This window comes from Oppia nitens, unplaced genomic scaffold, assembly GCF_028296485.1.
Source record: "Oppia nitens isolate AA-2021 unplaced genomic scaffold, nextdenovo-longstitch-racon4-pilon3 scaffold6_pilon_pilon_pilon, whole genome shotgun sequence".
Lineage (NCBI taxonomy): Eukaryota > Metazoa > Arthropoda > Arachnida > Sarcoptiformes > Oppiidae > Oppia > Oppia nitens.
Window position 1 is genome coordinate 3,964,731 of NW_026533250.1, and position 20,164 is coordinate 3,984,894.

General features: G+C 24.9%; 3 protein-coding genes and 1 non-coding gene across 6 annotated transcripts; all 4 read right to left on the minus strand.

The window, feature by feature from the left end:
- Positions 1–274: 274 nt before the first annotated feature.
- On the minus strand, positions 275–11,930 carry LOC128962550 (high affinity cationic amino acid transporter 1-like). Of its 2 annotated transcripts, none has more exons than XM_054308929.1 (16): positions 11,595–11,930; positions 5,743–6,062; positions 5,566–5,661; positions 5,009–5,107; positions 4,877–4,930; positions 4,640–4,795; positions 4,390–4,540; positions 4,243–4,319; positions 3,713–4,174; positions 3,589–3,637; positions 3,306–3,404; positions 2,873–3,084; positions 2,628–2,794; positions 2,502–2,533; positions 2,335–2,411; positions 275–575 (listed from the first exon to the last, which is right to left on the minus strand). In XM_054308929.1, the coding sequence occupies exons 2-16, from the start codon at positions 5,858–5,860 to the stop codon at positions 397–399; spliced, it is 2,028 nt and encodes a 675-aa protein (XP_054164904.1). In that variant the 5' UTR covers positions 5,861–6,062; positions 11,595–11,930; the 3' UTR covers positions 275–396. The 2 variants fall into 2 exon arrangements, with proteins under 2 accessions (XP_054164904.1, XP_054164905.1); XM_054308930.1 differs by lacking the exon at positions 275–575 and adding an exon at positions 1,836–2,054 and having other exon boundaries at positions 11,595–11,928.
- A 3,207-nt stretch (positions 11,931–15,137) lies between these two features.
- On the minus strand, positions 15,138–16,496 carry LOC128962554 (triosephosphate isomerase-like). 2 transcript variants are annotated; one of them, XM_054308935.1, is made up of 5 exons: positions 16,374–16,496; positions 16,105–16,293; positions 15,813–16,021; positions 15,564–15,696; positions 15,138–15,481 (listed from the first exon to the last, which is right to left on the minus strand). In XM_054308935.1, exons 2-5 carry the CDS (start codon positions 16,211–16,213, stop codon positions 15,189–15,191), a joined length of 744 nt encoding a protein of 247 aa, XP_054164910.1. In that variant the 5' UTR covers positions 16,214–16,293; positions 16,374–16,496; the 3' UTR covers positions 15,138–15,188. The 2 variants fall into 2 exon arrangements, with proteins under 2 accessions (XP_054164910.1, XP_054164911.1); XM_054308936.1 differs by having other exon boundaries at positions 16,105–16,496.
- Positions 16,497–16,939: 443 nt separating this feature from the next.
- Positions 16,940–17,058, minus strand: LOC128963027 (5S ribosomal RNA). The gene has a single exon (XR_008484649.1). It is a non-coding gene; the product is annotated as a 5S ribosomal RNA (ribosomal RNA).
- Positions 17,059–18,811: 1,753 nt separating this feature from the next.
- LOC128962556 (gamma-glutamylcyclotransferase-like) lies at positions 18,812–19,897 on the minus strand. Its single transcript, XM_054308939.1, has 3 exons — positions 19,844–19,897; positions 19,469–19,731; positions 18,812–19,212 (listed from the first exon to the last, which is right to left on the minus strand). The coding sequence occupies exons 2-3, from the start codon at positions 19,655–19,657 to the stop codon at positions 18,874–18,876; spliced, it is 528 nt and encodes a 175-aa protein (XP_054164914.1). The 5' UTR covers positions 19,658–19,731; positions 19,844–19,897; the 3' UTR covers positions 18,812–18,873.
- Between the last annotated feature and the right edge of the window lie 267 nt (positions 19,898–20,164).

Genomic DNA, 20,164 nt, shown 5'->3' on the forward strand with positions numbered 1-20,164 from the left:
TAGATGATAATTTAATTTAATTATCACTATCTTCAGCTATTTTTACCCTTAGATGATTATTGGATCTAATTATCACTATCTTCAGCTATTTTTACCATTAGATGATAATTGAATTTAATTATCACTATCTTCAGCTATTTTTATCTTTAGACGATAAAAAGCCACTATATGTTAGCGTCACTTATTATAAGACATACATAACTTAAATTTTTAATAACTTATAGATAAAATTAAAATTCAATAATATTTAATTTTTTGTTCGATTCATTTTGATTGGTCAATTGGCTCTGTGCCGATGGCACTGTTTTGTCACCAAAGGAAAACATCGATTTGTGCCGATGGCACACGTTTGTTGTCAGCGCGTTAATTAGAAATAACTACTAAAATATTTCAAAGTCATGTCAAAAGAGGTTCAATTTCATCTTCGTTTGAATTGATTGTCTGATTGTCTTCAGTGACAATAATAGCATTTTCATCGATAGCTTCTCCATCATTGGCTTCTCTACGTTGCCGTTCCTCGTCTGATAAATAGCCGGTGCTTTCATTTATACCATAAGAAAAGTATATTATAAACCCTATTATAAAAATATGCAAATAAAAAAACAAAACAAAAATCAAGTCATTTATAATTTTAATAGTATTTTTATTTATTTTTATTTTATTTTAAAACAAGTTTATATGAGAAATAAAAACATTACATCAAAAACTTCATTAATAAGAAAATTGGAAATCTATTAGTTGTTTAAAAAACAGATTTAATAGTCAATTAGACAGCCGTTTATAATTAAAAATAGTATAAAAAGTAATAAAATGGAAAAAATTAACAAATCGATTAAACAACAAAATCAATATTGTAAATACAATATTTAAATATAAGTAAATAACAAATAAATTTAGTAAAAAATCAATTAAATTTAAATGTAAATGTTAAGTCAAATTAATACAATTAAAGTATTGTAATATCTTTAGTGTATATTCAACATTATCTCATAATTTTTATACAACATAAATTTGTATATACACAGTATAATATATAATATAATATATACTGTATATATAATGTATTTGTGTATAAACTTTATACTATAAATACATTCAATATAATATTTTATGGTATAATATATTTAGCTTTTGTACAAACAATGCATTAAATATTATAATAATTATAATAATCTATTGAACCAAAAATCTCTGGAAAGTAATCTCTCTTTCTCTCTAACAACACATTAATAATATTTTATAAATATTAATAATATTTCAGATCATCTCATAAAATCAATTATATAACAAAAACAAACAAATAAAACTACTTTAAATATAAAATATACATAAAATTTTCAACAAATATCTTAAATTAATTGTAATAAAAGCAAAAGCAATTGACTGTTAAAATAATATAACATATATATATATATTTTTTTTATCTAACAAATGTATTGTGACTTTTATATAATACAATGGGTGTATTTTCTGATATAACAAAATATAATCACAACTTTTATTTTAAATAATTGATATTTGTCTCATAATTTTTGTTGTATTTAAAATGCTTTATATGTATATGTTATACAAAATACAAAAATGCTACAGTATATAAACACATATATACATAGTTTATGTCATAATCTGTTATTTTAATTTGAATTTCAATATTACGATGACATTAAAAGTTGTAATTTTCAATTAAAAATGATAATATGTCGTCAAATGTCTGTGTGTTTTATTTAAATAATAAAATGACCACCAATTATATGTATTTAAATTACATATAATTTTGTCGCACCGTTTCATTAGAAAAAGGATAAAATTTTGTTCATAAAAATCACCGGATGTTTGATTTAACATAATATATATACAAATATAAAGTAATATATATTTATATATTTGTGTCAAATACAGTATTAAAATTAAGTGAATATATGACTAGTCTTTTATGGCACACAACTCAGTATTGTCTTTAGTCTCATATTTGACATTCGGCTGACATTTTTTTTTCTCATCCCTTTCCCTTTCATTGCTGTTCCACAGGCCGTACAGAAAATAAATGCTTAGCCCTATTTGGGAAATGTATAGAGAAAGTTATAGATATATATATAATAGTATAGTATAGTCCAATAGTTTAGTCCAATCTTATAACCAAATAGTTTAAGTCAAACAAAAAAAAACAATTTTTTAGTGAAAACAGAAAGTTGTAAAAGTAAATAATAAATAAAAATGATAATAAAAAATATACGAGAAAAGAAAAAAGATAGTAAAAGTGTATAATAAAATAAAATCAAAAAACAATAACATATATATATATACTGGTATTATTATATGTAATGTTATGCCTACCAATAAACATCCAAACAGCAAATCTGATCCAGGTCATCCGTGACAATTTGAGCATCAAATAAAAGTTTACAAACACACTAGAAATATATTGAGAAAACCCCGTAATAATTATTTATTTTATTTTTTAGCAATTTTAATTATTTGCTTATGAATTGACAGTTAATTACCTCAAGAAAGGAATCCATGGAACTAATGGGACCTAAAAAATTAATAAACATAATTTTATAAATTTGAATTTTTAAAACTTAATTTATAAATCATTTTCAGCAAAAATTAAACACAAAAAATAATACCTGAAATGATATCCTTTTGGCCGACGATGGCTGAGTGCCTAAGGCTGCGATGTTGACGATCAGTAATGCAAACATAACGGAAACAACAACTATAGCTGTTGTCTCTCTGTCGGCTAAACGGTCTTCCAGTGCAACCAATAGAGAATCCAATATAATTAAAACAATACCTGCAATAATAGTAGATAAAGTGAAACATATTTAGTTGATTTATAAATTTAATTAAATATTTTTTAACGATTACATACACGAACTGATAATAAGTATAACTGAAGTCAAGGATGAGAGTGGTGTCGGAGATGTTAGTCGATCGACATTAAAGGTCTGTCGCAATATGTCTTTATAACTGAAAACTCTGTTGTCGTTGGAATCGTTAGAACTGCCGACAAATTGGTTAGTGTTTACTGAATTATCAGAACCGGGCGATGTTGGGAACGGCTGTAATCGATCCTCTTTGTACCTAAAATTTTTTCATTTGATAATTAATATTAAAATTTTTATTTATAACTTAATGTGCAAATAATGATAAATACCAATAGAAATAATAAATAATTAACAAAATAAAAGTAAAAGTTAATATCAAATTATAAAACATTTTTTTAAACGATATAAATGAACGATATTTTGTTAGTAAAACAAAATGAAAAGAAATATAATAAACAGATTGTAAAGACAACTCACTCGTTATCAACACTGTCTTTAAGTGGTGTTACCTCATGAACATCACCGGCCATATCGTCTGAATCAGACAAACCGATTTTATTTGCATTATATCTATATCTGTTTGGACAACAATCCAAACAAAAAACATTGTCAGACATCAGAGTTTGGACGATATATATATATATATATATAAACATTAATACAATTATAATTAGTTTAGAAATTAAAATAAACATAAAATGTTTGTTAATCTTTTCCACAAATAATTCTTTCACATAAATATATTGTATATAATTTATACCTCAATATAAGTACAGATATGGCGACCAATGTATAAGCTAATAATGTTCCTAAAAATATATAGATATAATTATTTTAAAAATTAAATTCATTATTAATATATATTATAATTAAAATATTAATACCAATGGACATCATATCAGCCAACTCTTTGACATCAAACATAGCAGCCATTCCACCGGCCAATAGACCCGATAGGAAAGTTGCGAGAAGTGGAGTCTTAAATTTTGGATGAACTGTAGCCAACCATCTGAAGATAACACCATCGCTGGCCATTGAATAGAGAACTCGCGGCAATGGAAACATAGCTCCGAGTAAACTAGTGGACAGTCCGGTCAATGCACCAATCGATATAATCCATTTGGCCACTGGCCATCCAGCATGTTCAAATACATAAGGAAGCGGTGCTCCAGCGGTAAGATCTTCAGTTTGCAAGTAATATGGCATCATTAGGGTCTGGACTGCGGACACACCAAAATAGGCCAAAAAGACAAACAAAAGTGATATCACAATTCCTATTGGAATTGATCGCTGCGGGTTTCGTGCCTCCTCTCCAGTGGTGGCGATCACATCAAAACCGATAAAACCTAATTACCGGTACGAGATAAAGGTATGTCAACCTCAAAGCTCAATCAAATTCATAACAAACAAATACCATAGAAACATGTGGCGGCACCGGCCATCATGCCTGAGAAGCCAAACGGTAGAAAACCACCGGAGCCTCCGTTATATCTAATTAAATCAATTAGTAAAACAACATTATTAGTAATATTATACATTTTATTTTTTAATTGATGCCAACCCTTCTGGTATGTCTTTCTCGGGAATTGTCCAATTGCTTACGCTTGCCTTAAAAGAGCCGGCGATGACAATGAACAGTACGACCAATAGGTTCAAGAATGTAAAAATTGAATTAAAACGAGTCGACTCTTTGACACCGACCGAAAGCATCACTTTTTTATATACACACAAAAAAATCAAATTAAGATATAATTTAACCAAAAAATAAAAATAAAATTTATACAATTATTGTCATCCATTGTTTATAATACCTGTCAAAAGTAAAGTTATACCAAACGCAAGAAAATCTGGATATGCAGACAATCCGTTGACATCCATTGGCATCCATTCTCTGAAATGCTTTTGAATGGTTCCATTGACCAGTGCGTCGATGTAAAGACTATATCCTCGGGCAACTGATGCCGTACCTGATATTATTATACAAACGGAAAAAAACTATAAGTTTTAAATCAGTTAAAACATTACATTCAGTATAGTATGTTAAATACCGATAACATATTCAAGAACTAGATTCCAGCCAATAATAAATGCCATTAACTCTCCTATATTTGTGGATAAATTAGATTTTAAATTTCAGTCGTTCATAATATATATATAAATATATTTATCAGTAATCATACCAACGGTAACATATGAGTAGACATAGGCCGACCCGGCTTTCGGTACTCGGGCTCCAAATTCTGCATAACATAGTCCGGCAAATACTGAAGCGACAGCAGCTGATTAAAAAAATATTTTTAAATCAATTACCGGTAATCAGTTTTTGTACTAAACAAATATTTTATCAAAAAAAATTGTCTTATTTTATTTTTAAAATATTTCTATAAAAGTCAACAAACAATAAGTCAAATAACGTCAAAATATTTTTGTTGTTGTAATCAATTCTGTTGGCGAAGTCAATGGTAAATGTGATTTAAGATAAAATGTGACAATATATGTGTACAAAATATAAGTGTATTTTTAATATAAACAATAAATTACTTTATCAATTAAAGGCTACATAGTAATTAAATAAGCAAATAATAAAAAAAATGTGGAAAAATACGATAACTATTTTAATTGACGAAATCAATTGTCAGCTCATAATAAGTTTATATGGTATATGGTTTAACTCAAATATTTGTGTCAAAGCAATTGATTTTTTAATATTAGACAGACATTACTGTCAGTCGCTTACCAACAAAGAAACTTAGAGTAACTGCGGGTCCGGCAGTTCTCGAGGCCACCTCACCGGCCAATACATATATGCCAAGTCCTAGTGTACTGCCGATGCCTAATAATAATAATAATAATAAACAATTTTGAAATGTTATAATTGTGTGTCAATTAAAAACAATTATTAAAATATATATACCGAGAGCCGTCAGATCAAGTGTGGAAAGACATCGATCGAGTCTGGTTTGGGTCAGAGAGTTCTGTTCGATGTGTTTTCGCCTCAATAGGGCTTTAATAAAGTAAAGCAATGATGGCATCGATTACCAGATTTTTTTTTGTTGTGTTTTCAATAAATATATATATAATTTAATGGTGTCTATCAATTGGCAAAATAATCCAGAGTTTAATGTATAGATAATTTTGAGTTCAATAATCAGGTGATATCTTCAATGATATTATTAATATCCGTTGAATACTAAATTTCGATATCAAATGAACACAAATATTGTGGAAAAATATCTATTAAAAAAGATAAACAAAAATAATAATTATTATTTAATATTAAATTAATAAAAAATTAAAATTTATTTAACTGTATAAATAAAAAATAAATAAAAATACATATTAGCTAAAAGGGTAGCCTAGAAAACTAACAAACAAATTGATATACATATAGTTTTTTACAAATGTATGCTAAATAGCAAACTGATTGTTACTTTTAAATCAAATAATCGATTGATTAGATAGAAAGACATCAAACAAATCAATCATATATTTCATGAAAAAAAGATAGAGATAACAACATTTTATACCAATTCTGGTACTTTAATAAACAAATAAAAAACTGTGCCATAAATTTGATGATAAAATAAGAGAAAAACACATTAAATACGACAAAATAAATAAGAAAATTCAGTCGTTTCCTAATAAGAAATAAAATTATAATTTTTTAATTTAAATTTAAATACAAACTCAAATTTATACAAAAAAGTAATATTATATCATTTAATCTTTTTTATGACAAAAAGAATAAAAATAAAATTTAATTATAATTAAAAATTTTACCAAAAATTCTATGAAGAATAATAGAAAAAGGCCTTTAAATATCAAATAATAATTAAAAATAATTCACAATTAAAGCTAATAAATAATTAAATTAGTGCTAAAAGCATTATATGGTGGATAATTTAATTAAAATTTAGAGGACATCCATGTAATAATAGTGCACACAATAAATAATAATTAGTTAATTATTTGATAAAATATATAACAATAGGAAAAATGTTTACCAAAAAATCTAAAACAATTTATTTTCTCACAAAAAAGATATTATCATATTTTATAATATAAATTATATAAATTATATACAGTATATATTGTTAATATAATAAATATAGTTAATGTTAAATTTAAATCTCTTATTATTATTATTATTATTATTATAACTGTCTATATAAAGTGTAGTAGTATTTTGTTGTTGTTGTCTCTCTTGTTTAATATATGATATGATTATAATAATAGATAACAAATTACTGATTACTTTGTTCAACATATATGACACAGTTTTACCAATTAATTGGTTGTTTCAAGAAAAAAAAATCAAATATTAATACAACTATAAACAAAAATAATATCATAACATAAAATTGATATTTAATAAAATGCATGGAAACTGTTTTGCATTTACAGTAAGTTAGTGCCACATAACGTTTTTGAGGCCATAAATTAATTAGGAAAATAAAGTAAAGCTATTTTCAGAGTCAAATAAATCTTGTAAATAAATTATTAGCTAAATTATTATTATTATTTGATTATGAAAACAAATATCTCATTAACAATATCAATATAAATATACCGTTTAATTCATAAACAATACAAGTATTTTTTTACAGAATACAAGCAAATATTGTAATTAGAGATGAGATACAAAATAAAATAATAATTTTATAATTTATTGAAAATTTAAACAATAATAATATTTTATAACTTAAACTAAAATGTAATATATATATATATATTAATTTAGACATATACCTGTATCTTTTTTCTATCACGATATCCAATATAAAACAAAGTAAAAGATGAAATATAATAAATTTATAAAAGAGTTGTTATTATACAGTACTAGACAATGATTACACAAAATTCATGGCAAACATGTGACTCATGTATTATTGGAACTAATTTGAAATTATATTGAAATAACAAAAAAAACAATAAAATAAATTAGTGAATGATATTGAGATTATTAATATACAAAAACCAGATATATATGTATATATAAAAAATATACTTAATTTAATAATTATCTATTACCTTATTAAGTTAAAATTAAAGTCAGAATAGTTATATATCATATTAATAGGATTTTTATTATTAGAATATTAATAATTTTTAAAAAAATAAGTACTAATAAGTTAAAGAATTTATGGTTTAATTAGCAAAAATGACACAACAAAAAAAAGCAAATATTAAATTAACAACAAAATATAATAAAACTTAATTAAACTGTAACATTATAAGTTTCTCAGAATAATACTAATAATATGCAAAAATTCTGTAAATATTACATAAGCCATAAAAATTGTTACACTTATAGCATGTATTACTAAATATATACTGTACTTATGATTATACAGTATATATATACAGTATATAGCAATTATAGCATTTTCTGCTCATATTACTGTTTAGGCTGTAAGAAAATAATATCTAATTTAAGAATATTATTGTTAATAATAATACAGTATTTAAGCAAAATTGCAAAAACAGAAAACCTTAAATAATAGTTTTAGATAATGAAAGCAAAACTCACGGTTTTTTTTTGGTACACAAATCGCATGGATTATCAATAAAATAATTATGAAATAAGAAATCAGTAAAAATCATTGAATACCATACTTATGCAAAAAACAGTGAAGTATAGTACAGTACAATAATCTAATGATAATATACTATATATTCTCTCAAACATAAAAGTCATGAGACCTTAAAATAAGGAGAGATCCGATTCCTCTAAAGCACTGTTAGCTTATGTGTTAGTGTAATACTGGTAAGTCTAGTACCTAAAACACATACATTATTTTCTTTACTCAACACGTTTTAGTATACTTTCCTCTCCTTTTTTTTTATTTATATGTTTTTAGCAGCAGTTAAATCAAATGCTAATATTATGTAACTTCTCTCTCTCTCTCTCTCTCTCTCTCTCTCTCTCTCTCTCTCTCTCTCTCTCTCTCTCTCTCTCTCTCTCTCTCTATACGTACAGACAAATATATGCCTTCAGATATCAGATCAAAGTTCTTGTTTAAAGACACAGACATACACAGCAAGAATTGGGGAGAAATAAAAAAAGCAAACATTTTATGATAACATATTATATTAATGTGCAATAAATGGGCGCAAAATACAAATATTCTGAATATTTTGAAATAATACTTTATTTAATTGTATTCAACAATAATAAATTTAAAAAAACAAAAGATTAGACAAACAACATGTGTATGAAATAGTCAGCCAAAACGTCTATTACATTAAAGTGGATCTAATTTATGACACATTTTTGTCATTGGTTTGTCTACTGTATAAACTATTTTATTATTTAATGTATATGAATCATATGATATGATCTACAAAAATATAAACATATCATCAAAACAAACACACATTTCTATCTATGTGTGCAACGGATTATCGCCAACAATGATATAATAGTAGTAACATTAATATATAAATATTTTTTGTTATGTTTTATATAAACATATCAACAAAAATTATTATTGCATTCTATGTTATCAAAAAAACATGATTTTTATAATAACAATAATACTAATGAATTTTATTTTATCAGACAGTACTGGTAGTAATTATTTAAAAGTTTAAAAAAAACAGATACTCTATGTGTATATTCATGTCCTTTAAACTATTATTTTTTTTTTGTATGATATCAGTGAAACCTTTGAATTATATATACAGATAACATTGGGAATCAATAGAAAAAACTTTATTTTTTGTTGTTGAAAATTTTATGCTTATTAATTGTATTACAATAAAAAATAATAAAAAAAATTATTTAAATTCATGTTTTTTTAACGCTTGGGTATTCATGAGGAATGTAACAAAAAATAAATGAAAAACATGTTTTTTAATTCATTCAATTAAATATATATATATATAAAGTATATTTAAAATTTTAATAAAATTATTAATTAGTAATACATCTATTTTTGAAAACTATTCATATGATACCATACTTATACAATATGCTTTGAAAGTGAATTTTTCAAAACAAAACAAAAATAGTAACTTAAAAATGACAAGATTTATGGTATTTGTCACTAAAATAATTGATGAAAATTGTATTTATTAACAGTGATAGTACTGTAACAGTTATATTATAAATACTGTACATAGCATTGAAATCAACGTAAAAAAATTAATGTCATATCATCATAATAATAATTATTATTATTAACCGGTAATAAAATAATTTAAATGCAAATTAATTAAAGAATCGCTTTATTTGGAAATAAAAGTAGTTTTTGTATATATAAAAACTCAAATTACTTATTATGTGTTTTCAGTAATATTTGATAATATTGTGAAGACAAGAATATATTAAATATATTTTTATTTTAAAACAAAATTGTTATTTAATATTTAAGTAGATATACTCAATATTGTGTGTTTGATTAATTAAATTTCATAAACACTTAAATTTAACACTACATATACAGTAAATTTTGGCAAATATCCAGAAAAAACAATCGGAGAAATGCTTTCAATACTTGTGCCGAGTATTTCAATGAAATATATTACCAATAATTGGTAATTAATGGCATGAAAGTGAGATCAAAGTTATTGATAATACTTGAAATGTTGAGATCAAAAGGGGTCAAACACAAGGACTTGATTTATCAAAAATGTTAATATAAATATTTACTAACAAGTCATGTGTGCTTTATTTACAAAACAATTTTAATTAGTAGACCCACAAAAAAATATTACGTTAATTACTTTAAAATATTGATAAATTATAAAATAATAAAAGTTTATTTTTGTTGATTAGTTTTTTTTGAACAAAAAAAAAGAATATTTTTATGAAATTTATTTAACATATCATCGATAAGTAATTTCCTTAAATGAATCAACAAGTTTTGGGATACAACAAAAAAAGTTGAATATATATGTTATTTTTATTTTATTTTTTACATAAAACATAAGACTTTTATGGTATTATTTATTATAAGCATTCAATTATTGTCTTACCAAATGTAAAACTTGTAGTAAATATAATAAGTGTTGTAAAAACAAAAGCAAATGTTTGAATAATTTTTATACATTTTAGCAAAAAAAACTAAAAACAATTATATACAGTATATATATTTGTAATTCTTGTGCGGGAGTTGTATGGAGGAGGCAAAGGTAAGGGTGGGATAGGAAGGGGAGGCAACACACAAACAGACATACACACACAGATATACACACACATAGACATACACACACAGACACAAATACACACACACACACACACACACATACACACAGACATATACACACAGACATATGCACACACACACACACACACACACACAAGGGAAACGTCGATTTTTAAACTATTACCATAAATCTAATTTAAGATAGAGTTTAAAGGAAAACTTAATTTTAAGGTTACACTTCGTAATACAGTAATATAATATATATAATATAGAAAATTAAATGGAAAACAAGCCTCTTATGTTTGCATGTCTTGAATGAATTTAAAACTATATTATTATGTAATGAATATAAATATAGATCTTATATTAAAAGTCATACAAAAAACAAGCAAAAGGAAGAATAAAAAACAGAAAAAGTTGGTCACAAAAGTAAATCATTCGTCACTTAATAAGTAATTTGTGTTTCAAAGAATAAGACATACAAATAATATATATATAATAAAGTAATGAATTAATGGTAAGTCAATGGCATTCATAAATCATGTTTTGTATGTATATATTAAATATGAATAAATAGATATAAGAAAAAAGTTATATAGAGTTAAATGACTCTCACCTTATGTTAGGAATTAAACTGTCTGTTAATGATGAGAGTAGTGTCCAAATATTGCAATCCATAAGCCGTTTCCAATGCCAGTTAAGCCATTAATTTGAAATAATATCAAATAATATAAATGTATAATAAATTTGATTAAATAATATCAGGTTTTTTATGTTAGCAGTGAATGGTTTGGTTGGCTGTGACTGTGACTTTGCTTATGGTTTGCCTAAACGCCCACTGCTTTCAATGAGACAATTGATGGACAACTTCTTGTATTAGCTTATAATATATAAAAAGCAGACATTCATTAAATGTAATCGACTTTTATTTGTCATTCAATTATCTTTTTTAGAAACTTCAGAAATGATTGTCACCAACAAAGGCCTAATAAAAGCACAAAATTTTTATTTATTATTTACTTTATCATCAAATTAAACGTCAATTTCTTTTTATAATTTCATTAATTATTATATTGTATGCACTCTTTGAATATAATATTATTTTATATACTATTGTATAAGTGGCTCTCAATAAACATTATTATTTGAATATACATTACTTTTTTTTATTATTCTAAGGTAGTTATTTTAATATAAAAATTATACTCAATTATGATATCACATAAAAGTTGTTTTATATACTACTGTATATACGGTAAACTGTATATTGTATGTAATTAATAGTCTTTTTATATACTTTAGAGTATATATTTGAAGAACTTTTGAATTTTATATTATACAGAATATTCACCTAAAAATTTTGATAACAACTTTATTATTATTATTATTAATAGTAACATTTATAATGTTTATCATTTATTTAATTTCAAAGTTTGATAGAAAAAAGAGGGGATGGCATCATTTAGTAGGGGGTCTAAAAGCAATATATATATATATAAGTATTGTTCAAATATTTAAAAATAAATTTATATTAAAGAAAATATAATTAAAATTTATTACAATATATGATAACTAAATAACATGTAATACATTAGTATATCATAGTTTAGTTATATTTTTAGGTATATATATATATATATATATATATATAWAATTCTTATCTATTTTATCTAATTTATTATTATTATTATTATTTTAGCCAACTCATTTAAATGGTACCAATAAATTTATTTAAAAAACATATATTAACAAAACAATATATGATATAATGATATATGTAATAAACTAGCATGATAAATTATCGTATATTGTTTTTAATGTTAATTAATTATAATGATTGTAAATTGTTTTTAATTAAATAAATAAATAACACTCACATTTATGTATAATAAATATAAATGATGATGATAATAATAATAATAGTAATAAATATTACATGTATTGATTGTATTAAAATTTATATATCCTATGTATATATAAATTATGATTGATAAAAATGATGATGTATGTTTTTTATATATATTAGTATATATATTAGCAAGCACATTCACCAATAAAAAAAATTTTTTTAGTCATTGTTTGTTAACTATGGAAAATTGTTGTGAAATCATTGATTAATGACATTAACAACAATTAGTGACACAATATACAGTAGATGTTAATTAAAATAATTAAATTTTTAAAAATGTTTTTTTTTAATAAATGTATTGAATTTAAAAATTATATATAAAAACAAAATTTTGAGTTTTCATTGATATTCAATGTTTACTGTATTATACTCTATATATTGACATATGTTTTGCCACTGGAAATGCCATAACATATAGAGATATAGAGGTCTCAGCAGTTTTAGTCAGTGAGCATTGATTTTCCCGTTTATTATAAGTAGTGTCTTGATTTCCAACTAAAAAAAAATTATTTTGTCGGTTCAACGCTTATAACTGGGACTTAGTATGTCCACCGAAGTTGACCAGTGGACGCTATTTCCGAAATTTTATTATAACTATAAATAACTATTTGTTGGGTTAGAAACTATAAAAACTTATAAATAATTATTTTATTGATTTTGAAAAATATAAGCATTAAATTGTAAAATATTGCACAAATATATGTAAAAACAAAAAGTAATAGTTATATAAATTATATAAAATGTGTAAACTGTTATTAACTCATATTAATTTTTTAACAATAGAAATAATTAGTTTATTTTTAGATCATTTTTGTAAATATGCTGAAAACATGTGAATTATATATCAGTTGAAATATTTATAAGAAAATAAATAACTATTTCAATAACTATTTGGCTTTTTTGGCAACTATATACAACTATTTAATACATTTTAAATAACTATTTTAACAACTATTTGACTTTTTTTAGCAACTATTATAACAACTATTTAATAGAGTATAAAAAATTATTAATCAATACACTAATTATAAGTAATAAAATGAAAAACAGATTGAAATACAAGTGATTTTTTTTCAGTGACACAACACACTTGTGGTTAGGATTTTGATTATCGATTAGTTTTGAAAATATATGCTATTTATAGATGAGTTTTATTTTCATCAGTGAATTGACTTTTACATTGTTGTCTGAATTCAATATAAAAGTCAATTCACTGATTATTATGTGTTGTTTGACATTCAATGGCATTCTCTATAAGGATATGGCTTTAGATTCTGTGGTTTTTATTATTATTCATATTTAATGAAAATTCTGATGAAATTCTTTATTCATATATTATTATTACTGTTACTTACATTTGTATTATGCAATCACAATATAATATAATTATATTTATATAAAACAAAATTATACAGAAAACAAAATCAGATTTACTATAAAATTATCAAATTATGTCATCTAAAATGTATAAACTTTTTTTTTTAAAAAAAAGTCTCGAAATAAAAAATAATTATTTTGTCTGAAAAGTTACAACAAAATAAATATTGTATTTAATTATCGCTCAAATGGTTTGGAATCGAAATAAATTATTTACATTTTTAATCAAAAAACTAGAAAAATTTAATATTTTATAACTTATTAATATGTAATTCGCTTAACTGGTAATTAAAAAAAAAATTGCGAAAAAAATGTTTTTAATAACTGACGAGACAAACATTGGCATTTCTACCGTCACTTTTTTTGTTAACTACATGTGCTTTCAATATACTGTATGTAATTTACTGTATATACGTATATAAAATTTTCTCATCGTAATGAAGACCTTGATAAATAAATTGAATTTTTTGTTTTAAAAAAATCAGTATTTTCCTAAATTAATAATTCAATAAATATGTAAAACACGTACACAAAAGTAGAAGAAAAAATTATTTTTTTTTATTATTATAAATCATAATAATTGCTATCCCTTACAACCAATAACATGAAATTTAAAAACCACACAACAGTTAACTATATATATATTCAATAAATACATTTTTTAAAAAACATAACATTCACTTAACATAACGATTATATAATAAAATCAATTATTATAAAATAAAAATTGTTTTGATATATTTATTATATAATATTGCCATTAAAAGTTAAATATCAGACCTAAAAATAATTATTACTCTTAAAAAAAATTATTGTATTTGTAAATAATTTCAATAAAATCCTATATAAATCTAATTAACAATTTGTTTGAAAAGCATAGTTAGATTTGATTAAATTCAAATATATATATATATATATATATAGTTAGACTTTAGCGTTGACTATTTGGACGAACTCTGGCTTCAGTGAAGCGCCGCCAACAAGAAATCCGTCGACATCTTTCTCTTGGGCCAACTCTTTAGCGTTTCCACCGGTTACCGAACCGCCGTATATGATTCGGGTGGACTCAGCCACTGCTGGCGATACATTAGTCTTAAGCCATTCGCGCAATTGTAGATGAACTTCTTGTGCCTGAGCCGGTGATGCCGTTTTACCCGTTCCGATGGCCCACACGGGCTCGTAGGCCAACACCACTTGATTCCAGTCTTTTACTTTGGCTATTAGTTTAGACAAATAATTTTGTCAGTCATTTACTGTATTATATAATAACCAATTAATAAGTGCTTCACTTATACATACCAGCGATGGCCTTAGTTTGTCTGAACACGACATCTGTTGTCTTTCCCGCCTCTCTTTCATCCAACAGTTCACCGATACATGCGATTACTTTTAAGCCTTCATCCAATGCGTGACCAACTTTATCGGCAATCAACTAATTCATTGGTAAATGAATAGACATAAATAAATGGTAGACATTAATCATTATAAGAAATTATTGGTCAAAATATTAACCAAACAATTAATATCAATCAATCAAATGTGAATTACTTCATCAGTTTCGCCGAAGACATTGCGTCTCTCTGAGTGTCCCAATAGAACCCAATTGATTCCGATATCTTTAAGCATTGCTGGACTGATCTCACCGGTGAAGGCGCCCTTCGATACTTTGTATGCATTCTGAGCCGAAACACCAATCTTTTCGGGCAATTGTCGCCTAACTTCAGACAAGTAAATACTGGGAACAGATACCACTACCTCTGAAATTGTAAATTATAATAAAAAATAAATTATATATTGATGTCCAAGAAATGATAAATCATGTGTTTTATCAGTGACCGACCGGTTCCGTCATCAAGTGGTCCGTTGACTAATGTCTGAATAATTTCATTGTTCAGTGCTTTTCCTCCATTCATCTTCCAGTTTCCGCCGACAAAGAATTTTCGGACCATTTTTATGGATAATCGTTGAATTGATTGCAATATTCTGTGGATTCAAAAACTGATTGATTTTATGAACCGATCGGTTGAACCTATTTTTGTTGGAAACAAATGTATGAATCAATTGAATCAACTTTTTTTTGTTTGCTATTAATTTATGTCAAAAATTTACAGTAATTTTCCACAAAAGTCTATCTAATTGTCGATATTTTTGGTGATAATCTTCACTCAGTTTTATTACAATACAGTCTGTAATATACATGTATTATTGACATTGAATTTAATGCATTAAAAAATATACTGTAGTTTGCAACAGATTTTTCCTACACTGATAAATAAAATTTTTTAGTACCTTTTAATTTTACAAATACAGTGATGTACTAAATATAAATTGTATTATATTAAATGGGACTAATATTGTTTTTTTTAAAGTACAAATACCTAATATATAAATGTATTATATTAAATGGGACTAATATTGTTTTTTTTAAAAGTAACCAATTATTATTGTAGTGCACTCTTGTGTTAAAAAAAATTAAATAGTTTAATATACTGTTTAATATGTGTATGTAATAAATATTGTAGATTACAAGGTTTAACATATAGTATTTAATTATTAAATTAGAAAAATTATAATTATTAATAATTTAGATCTAATTGATAATAGAAATTATATGGATATATGAATTCAACAAAAAAAAAAAAAACAAAATAAAGTACAAAAATTGACACAAAAAAAGTCTAGGACACCCGGTATTCCCAGGTGGTCTCCCTCCCAAGTACTAACCGGGCTCGACGCTGCTTAACTTCGGTGATCGAACGAGAACCGGTGCTTTCAGCGTGATATGGCCCTAGACATTATAACATAGCTAATTTTAAACTTTTAACATGTATCATTTATATATATATACAGTATATTATTAAAAGTGTAAAACAGGATCTTGGTCATGTACAGGACAGGACGGGACTTGCACTTACTCAGCTCAATCTATATATTACACCACTAATCTATATATATATATATATATATATATATACAGTGTATAATAAAATAAATATAAGAAAATTTCCATAACTGCATAAGTAATTTTTATATGTCAACTAAAATTTAAATATTTTTTAAGTAATAATCAAAATGATTCAAAAATTTTTAAATAAATATGAAATAGAGTTTAATAAAAAAAAGATTAGTTTTATATACTCTTAGAAAAAATATTTCTGTATTTTTGTTATAATATTATTTAAATTTTGTTTTAAAGTATACACTGTATTCCACTTATTATAATGTACTGAATACTCTACACTTTATTTTAAGTAAAATTTTAGTAACAAATTTAAATTTAAAGCAAATATTGAGAAAAACTTGTGTCATATGCAGTGCTAAAGACTACTTAACCGGACTATTCAATAATTATTGTCAATTCATTAAATCTAATTTTATTTATTTTTAATTAATTTATATCAATTAAATAATATTAATATTTAAATTATTCATTAAAAACTGTTGTCATTTAAATAAATATTGAAACATGAATTACAAGCCATTTCCTCAAACAATAAAAATGCAAATTCTTGGTATAAAACTATTTAACAGATATGTGGTCAAAGAGCTGGACTCTGAAGAGGCGAACAGATTTCGCCAATTGGACGACACGTTGCAGAGTAACTACGGTAAGGGTCGGCACACAAACCGAAATCAAGTGTTTAAAGTCCATCAATTTGTGGCCGTTTATGGCTATCCCTATGAAGACAGTAAACATTATTCCGGTAAAAAATGGATGAGAGGTGTCATACGAGACAATTGTCATCAAAAGAACTTCTTGTTTGGCGTATATTTCGCTGATTATGGTTTCGAAAAGACGTGCAAAAAGTCAGAACTAAGAGAACTGTTACCCTATTTGGGTCCGGAATGCGTACCATTTCAGGCCGTCAACTATTATTTGACTGATATTGACCTGAAAATGGGTGTCAAACAAAATCAAGTCATGAAAGAAATTGAAAGCCAATTTGAATCTCAACAATGTTTGGTTACGGCAACCGTTGAATATAAAGACAGAACCGGTAGTTATGGTAGTCTAGCTGTCGGTGACAACTGTGACTTAGCGGCCATTCTCATAGCTAAACAATTGGTAACCGATGTCCACTCGTGTCGTCATAATAGTTACAAATTTAATAGAGTGGCTAATATTAGCAAAGTCAATAAAAATGTGACTGTCTATCCCAAACAGTTACCTTTTCATGGACAGGTAGATAAGCGACAGATGCCATGCAAATGTTATCAAATTATTGCTTATAAAAGACTAGAAATTGAACGACAATTCCAGTCAATTGAAGCAAAACAAGAGACAACTCCTAGATATCAGGAAAGTCCGCCCGAAAAGTTCACTCAAAGCATATAAGTATAATATCTATAACAAAGTTAATAATAATAAATAATAATAATAATTTAACTTATTTTTATAATAAATATTATTATTATATTTATTAATAATAATTTCTAAAATCCATTCTATGTAATGTTTATATAATATAATAATTTTAAATAATGCAATTTATTTATTAAAAAATAAAAATAAAAATTTAATTAGCTAAACAAATCATCAAAGTTGGTATCAAAAATATTTTTGTTTTTTGTTTTTCTAATTACTGTGAAAAAAGCAATAATTGTATTGTCATTCAGTATATGGTTTGAGCTGAAGATCTGGTGGACCGCAATCAAGGACTCCGTTATCTTTGAATGACTTAAGAAATTGGATGTAATCTGTCGGCAGATTTTGTTCATAAGCGCCGTTTAATATGACAGTCTTGTAGGACAGACTAGGCGTTTTGAGTCCCGTTCCCGATACAAAGTCATTACTGGAAATGCCTTTCTGTATATAAGTATAACAATTGATGGTCTTGTCGTTGTTGACCAGCACTGGTATCTCAATTCTACGGTAACCGACTTCTTGTTTATCTAAATCGTTTAATTCAGTTTCACTGATCGTCCAAACAGTTCCCCAAACATTTTGCTTTGAAAATAATAATTCAAAAATTAATAATAGTTTTAAATACAACTATTGGGTGATATGTACTTATTTGAAGTTTTTTTTAATTAAATAAATAAATTGTAATCTACTGATACTAATATCTACTAATATACTGTATTAGAAAAACCTTGGATAAAAAAACTAATGACATAGTTTTCAAATATAAATGAAATTTTATAATAAAAATTATTAATAGTCATTATTAAACTTTAATGATAATAATTAATTAATTCAATACATCTTTTTGTGGTACGATATTAGCTGTCGATCCTTTCCATAGTTTGGACGATCCATCAAACGTGAACTCCCAGTCTTTTAGCAAACCGTTACCATATTTGACGGCACTCTTCACATTGATATGCATACGCTTTGACCAGAGATTAGAGCCGAAACAAAAATAAAATAGTTGGCCACTACTGGTCGCCATTACGGCTGTCGTACAAAATCCGCTATTATTTTGCAAATCCAAAATTAGCTGTCAGTTGGCGTTCAGAATATTCTCTATACAATAATTACAGTACAATTTGATTCAAACATTTGTGATATACAGTGTGTGTCATACTTATGATGACATCATTTACAATACAATAATATTTATTTTTAAATATCATACCATTAATGGTCACTATAAACGATAGTTACGCTCAAAATGTTATATTATTAATATTAAAATTTATTGAATAAATAAATATTTATATATTATACAATAATTATATTATGATAAAAATACAATATTTATTATTATTAAATATATTACTGTAATAGCACTAAATTAATTTGTTTTATTATAGAGTACTGTATTAATAGGCAATCAATGTATTATAAACCAAAAGATGTCATTAGCACTGTTTGTATGTACAGTATGTCGGTGTTTGTCAAATCATTTACATTAACCGATAAACTTATTTAATAGTTTTGTATCAAATTATTAATC

Excerpts from the sequence above, each read along its gene's own strand:
- LOC128962556 (XM_054308939.1), bottom strand. The coding sequence starts at position 19,657 with ATGGCGACCAGTAGTGGCCAACTATTTTATTTTTGTTTCGGCTCTAAT. Across the intron at positions 19,213-19,468 it reads ATATCGTACCACAAAAAGAT|CAAAATGTTTGGGGAACTGT; the intron begins GTATTGAATTAA and ends TTATTTTCAAAG.
- LOC128962550 (XM_054308929.1), bottom strand. The coding sequence starts at position 5,860 with ATGCCATCATTGCTTTACTTTATTAAAGCCCTATTGAGGCGAAAACAC. Across the intron at positions 4,541-4,639 it reads TATAACTTTACTTTTGACAG|TGATGCTTTCGGTCGGTGTC; the intron begins GTATTATAAACA and ends TATATAAAAAAG. Across the intron at positions 2,795-2,872 it reads TATACTTATTATCAGTTCGT|GTATTGTTTTAATTATATTG; the intron begins GTATGTAATCGT and ends CTATTATTGCAG.
- LOC128962554 (XM_054308935.1), bottom strand. The coding sequence starts at position 16,213 with ATGGTCCGAAAATTCTTTGTCGGCGGAAACTGGAAGATGAATGGAGGA. Across the intron at positions 15,697-15,812 it reads TCTTCGGCGAAACTGATGAA|TTGATTGCCGATAAAGTTGG; the intron begins GTAATTCACATT and ends CCAATGAATTAG. Across the intron at positions 15,482-15,563 it reads ACAAACTAAGGCCATCGCTG|CCAAAGTAAAAGACTGGAAT; the intron begins GTATGTATAAGT and ends CTAAACTAATAG.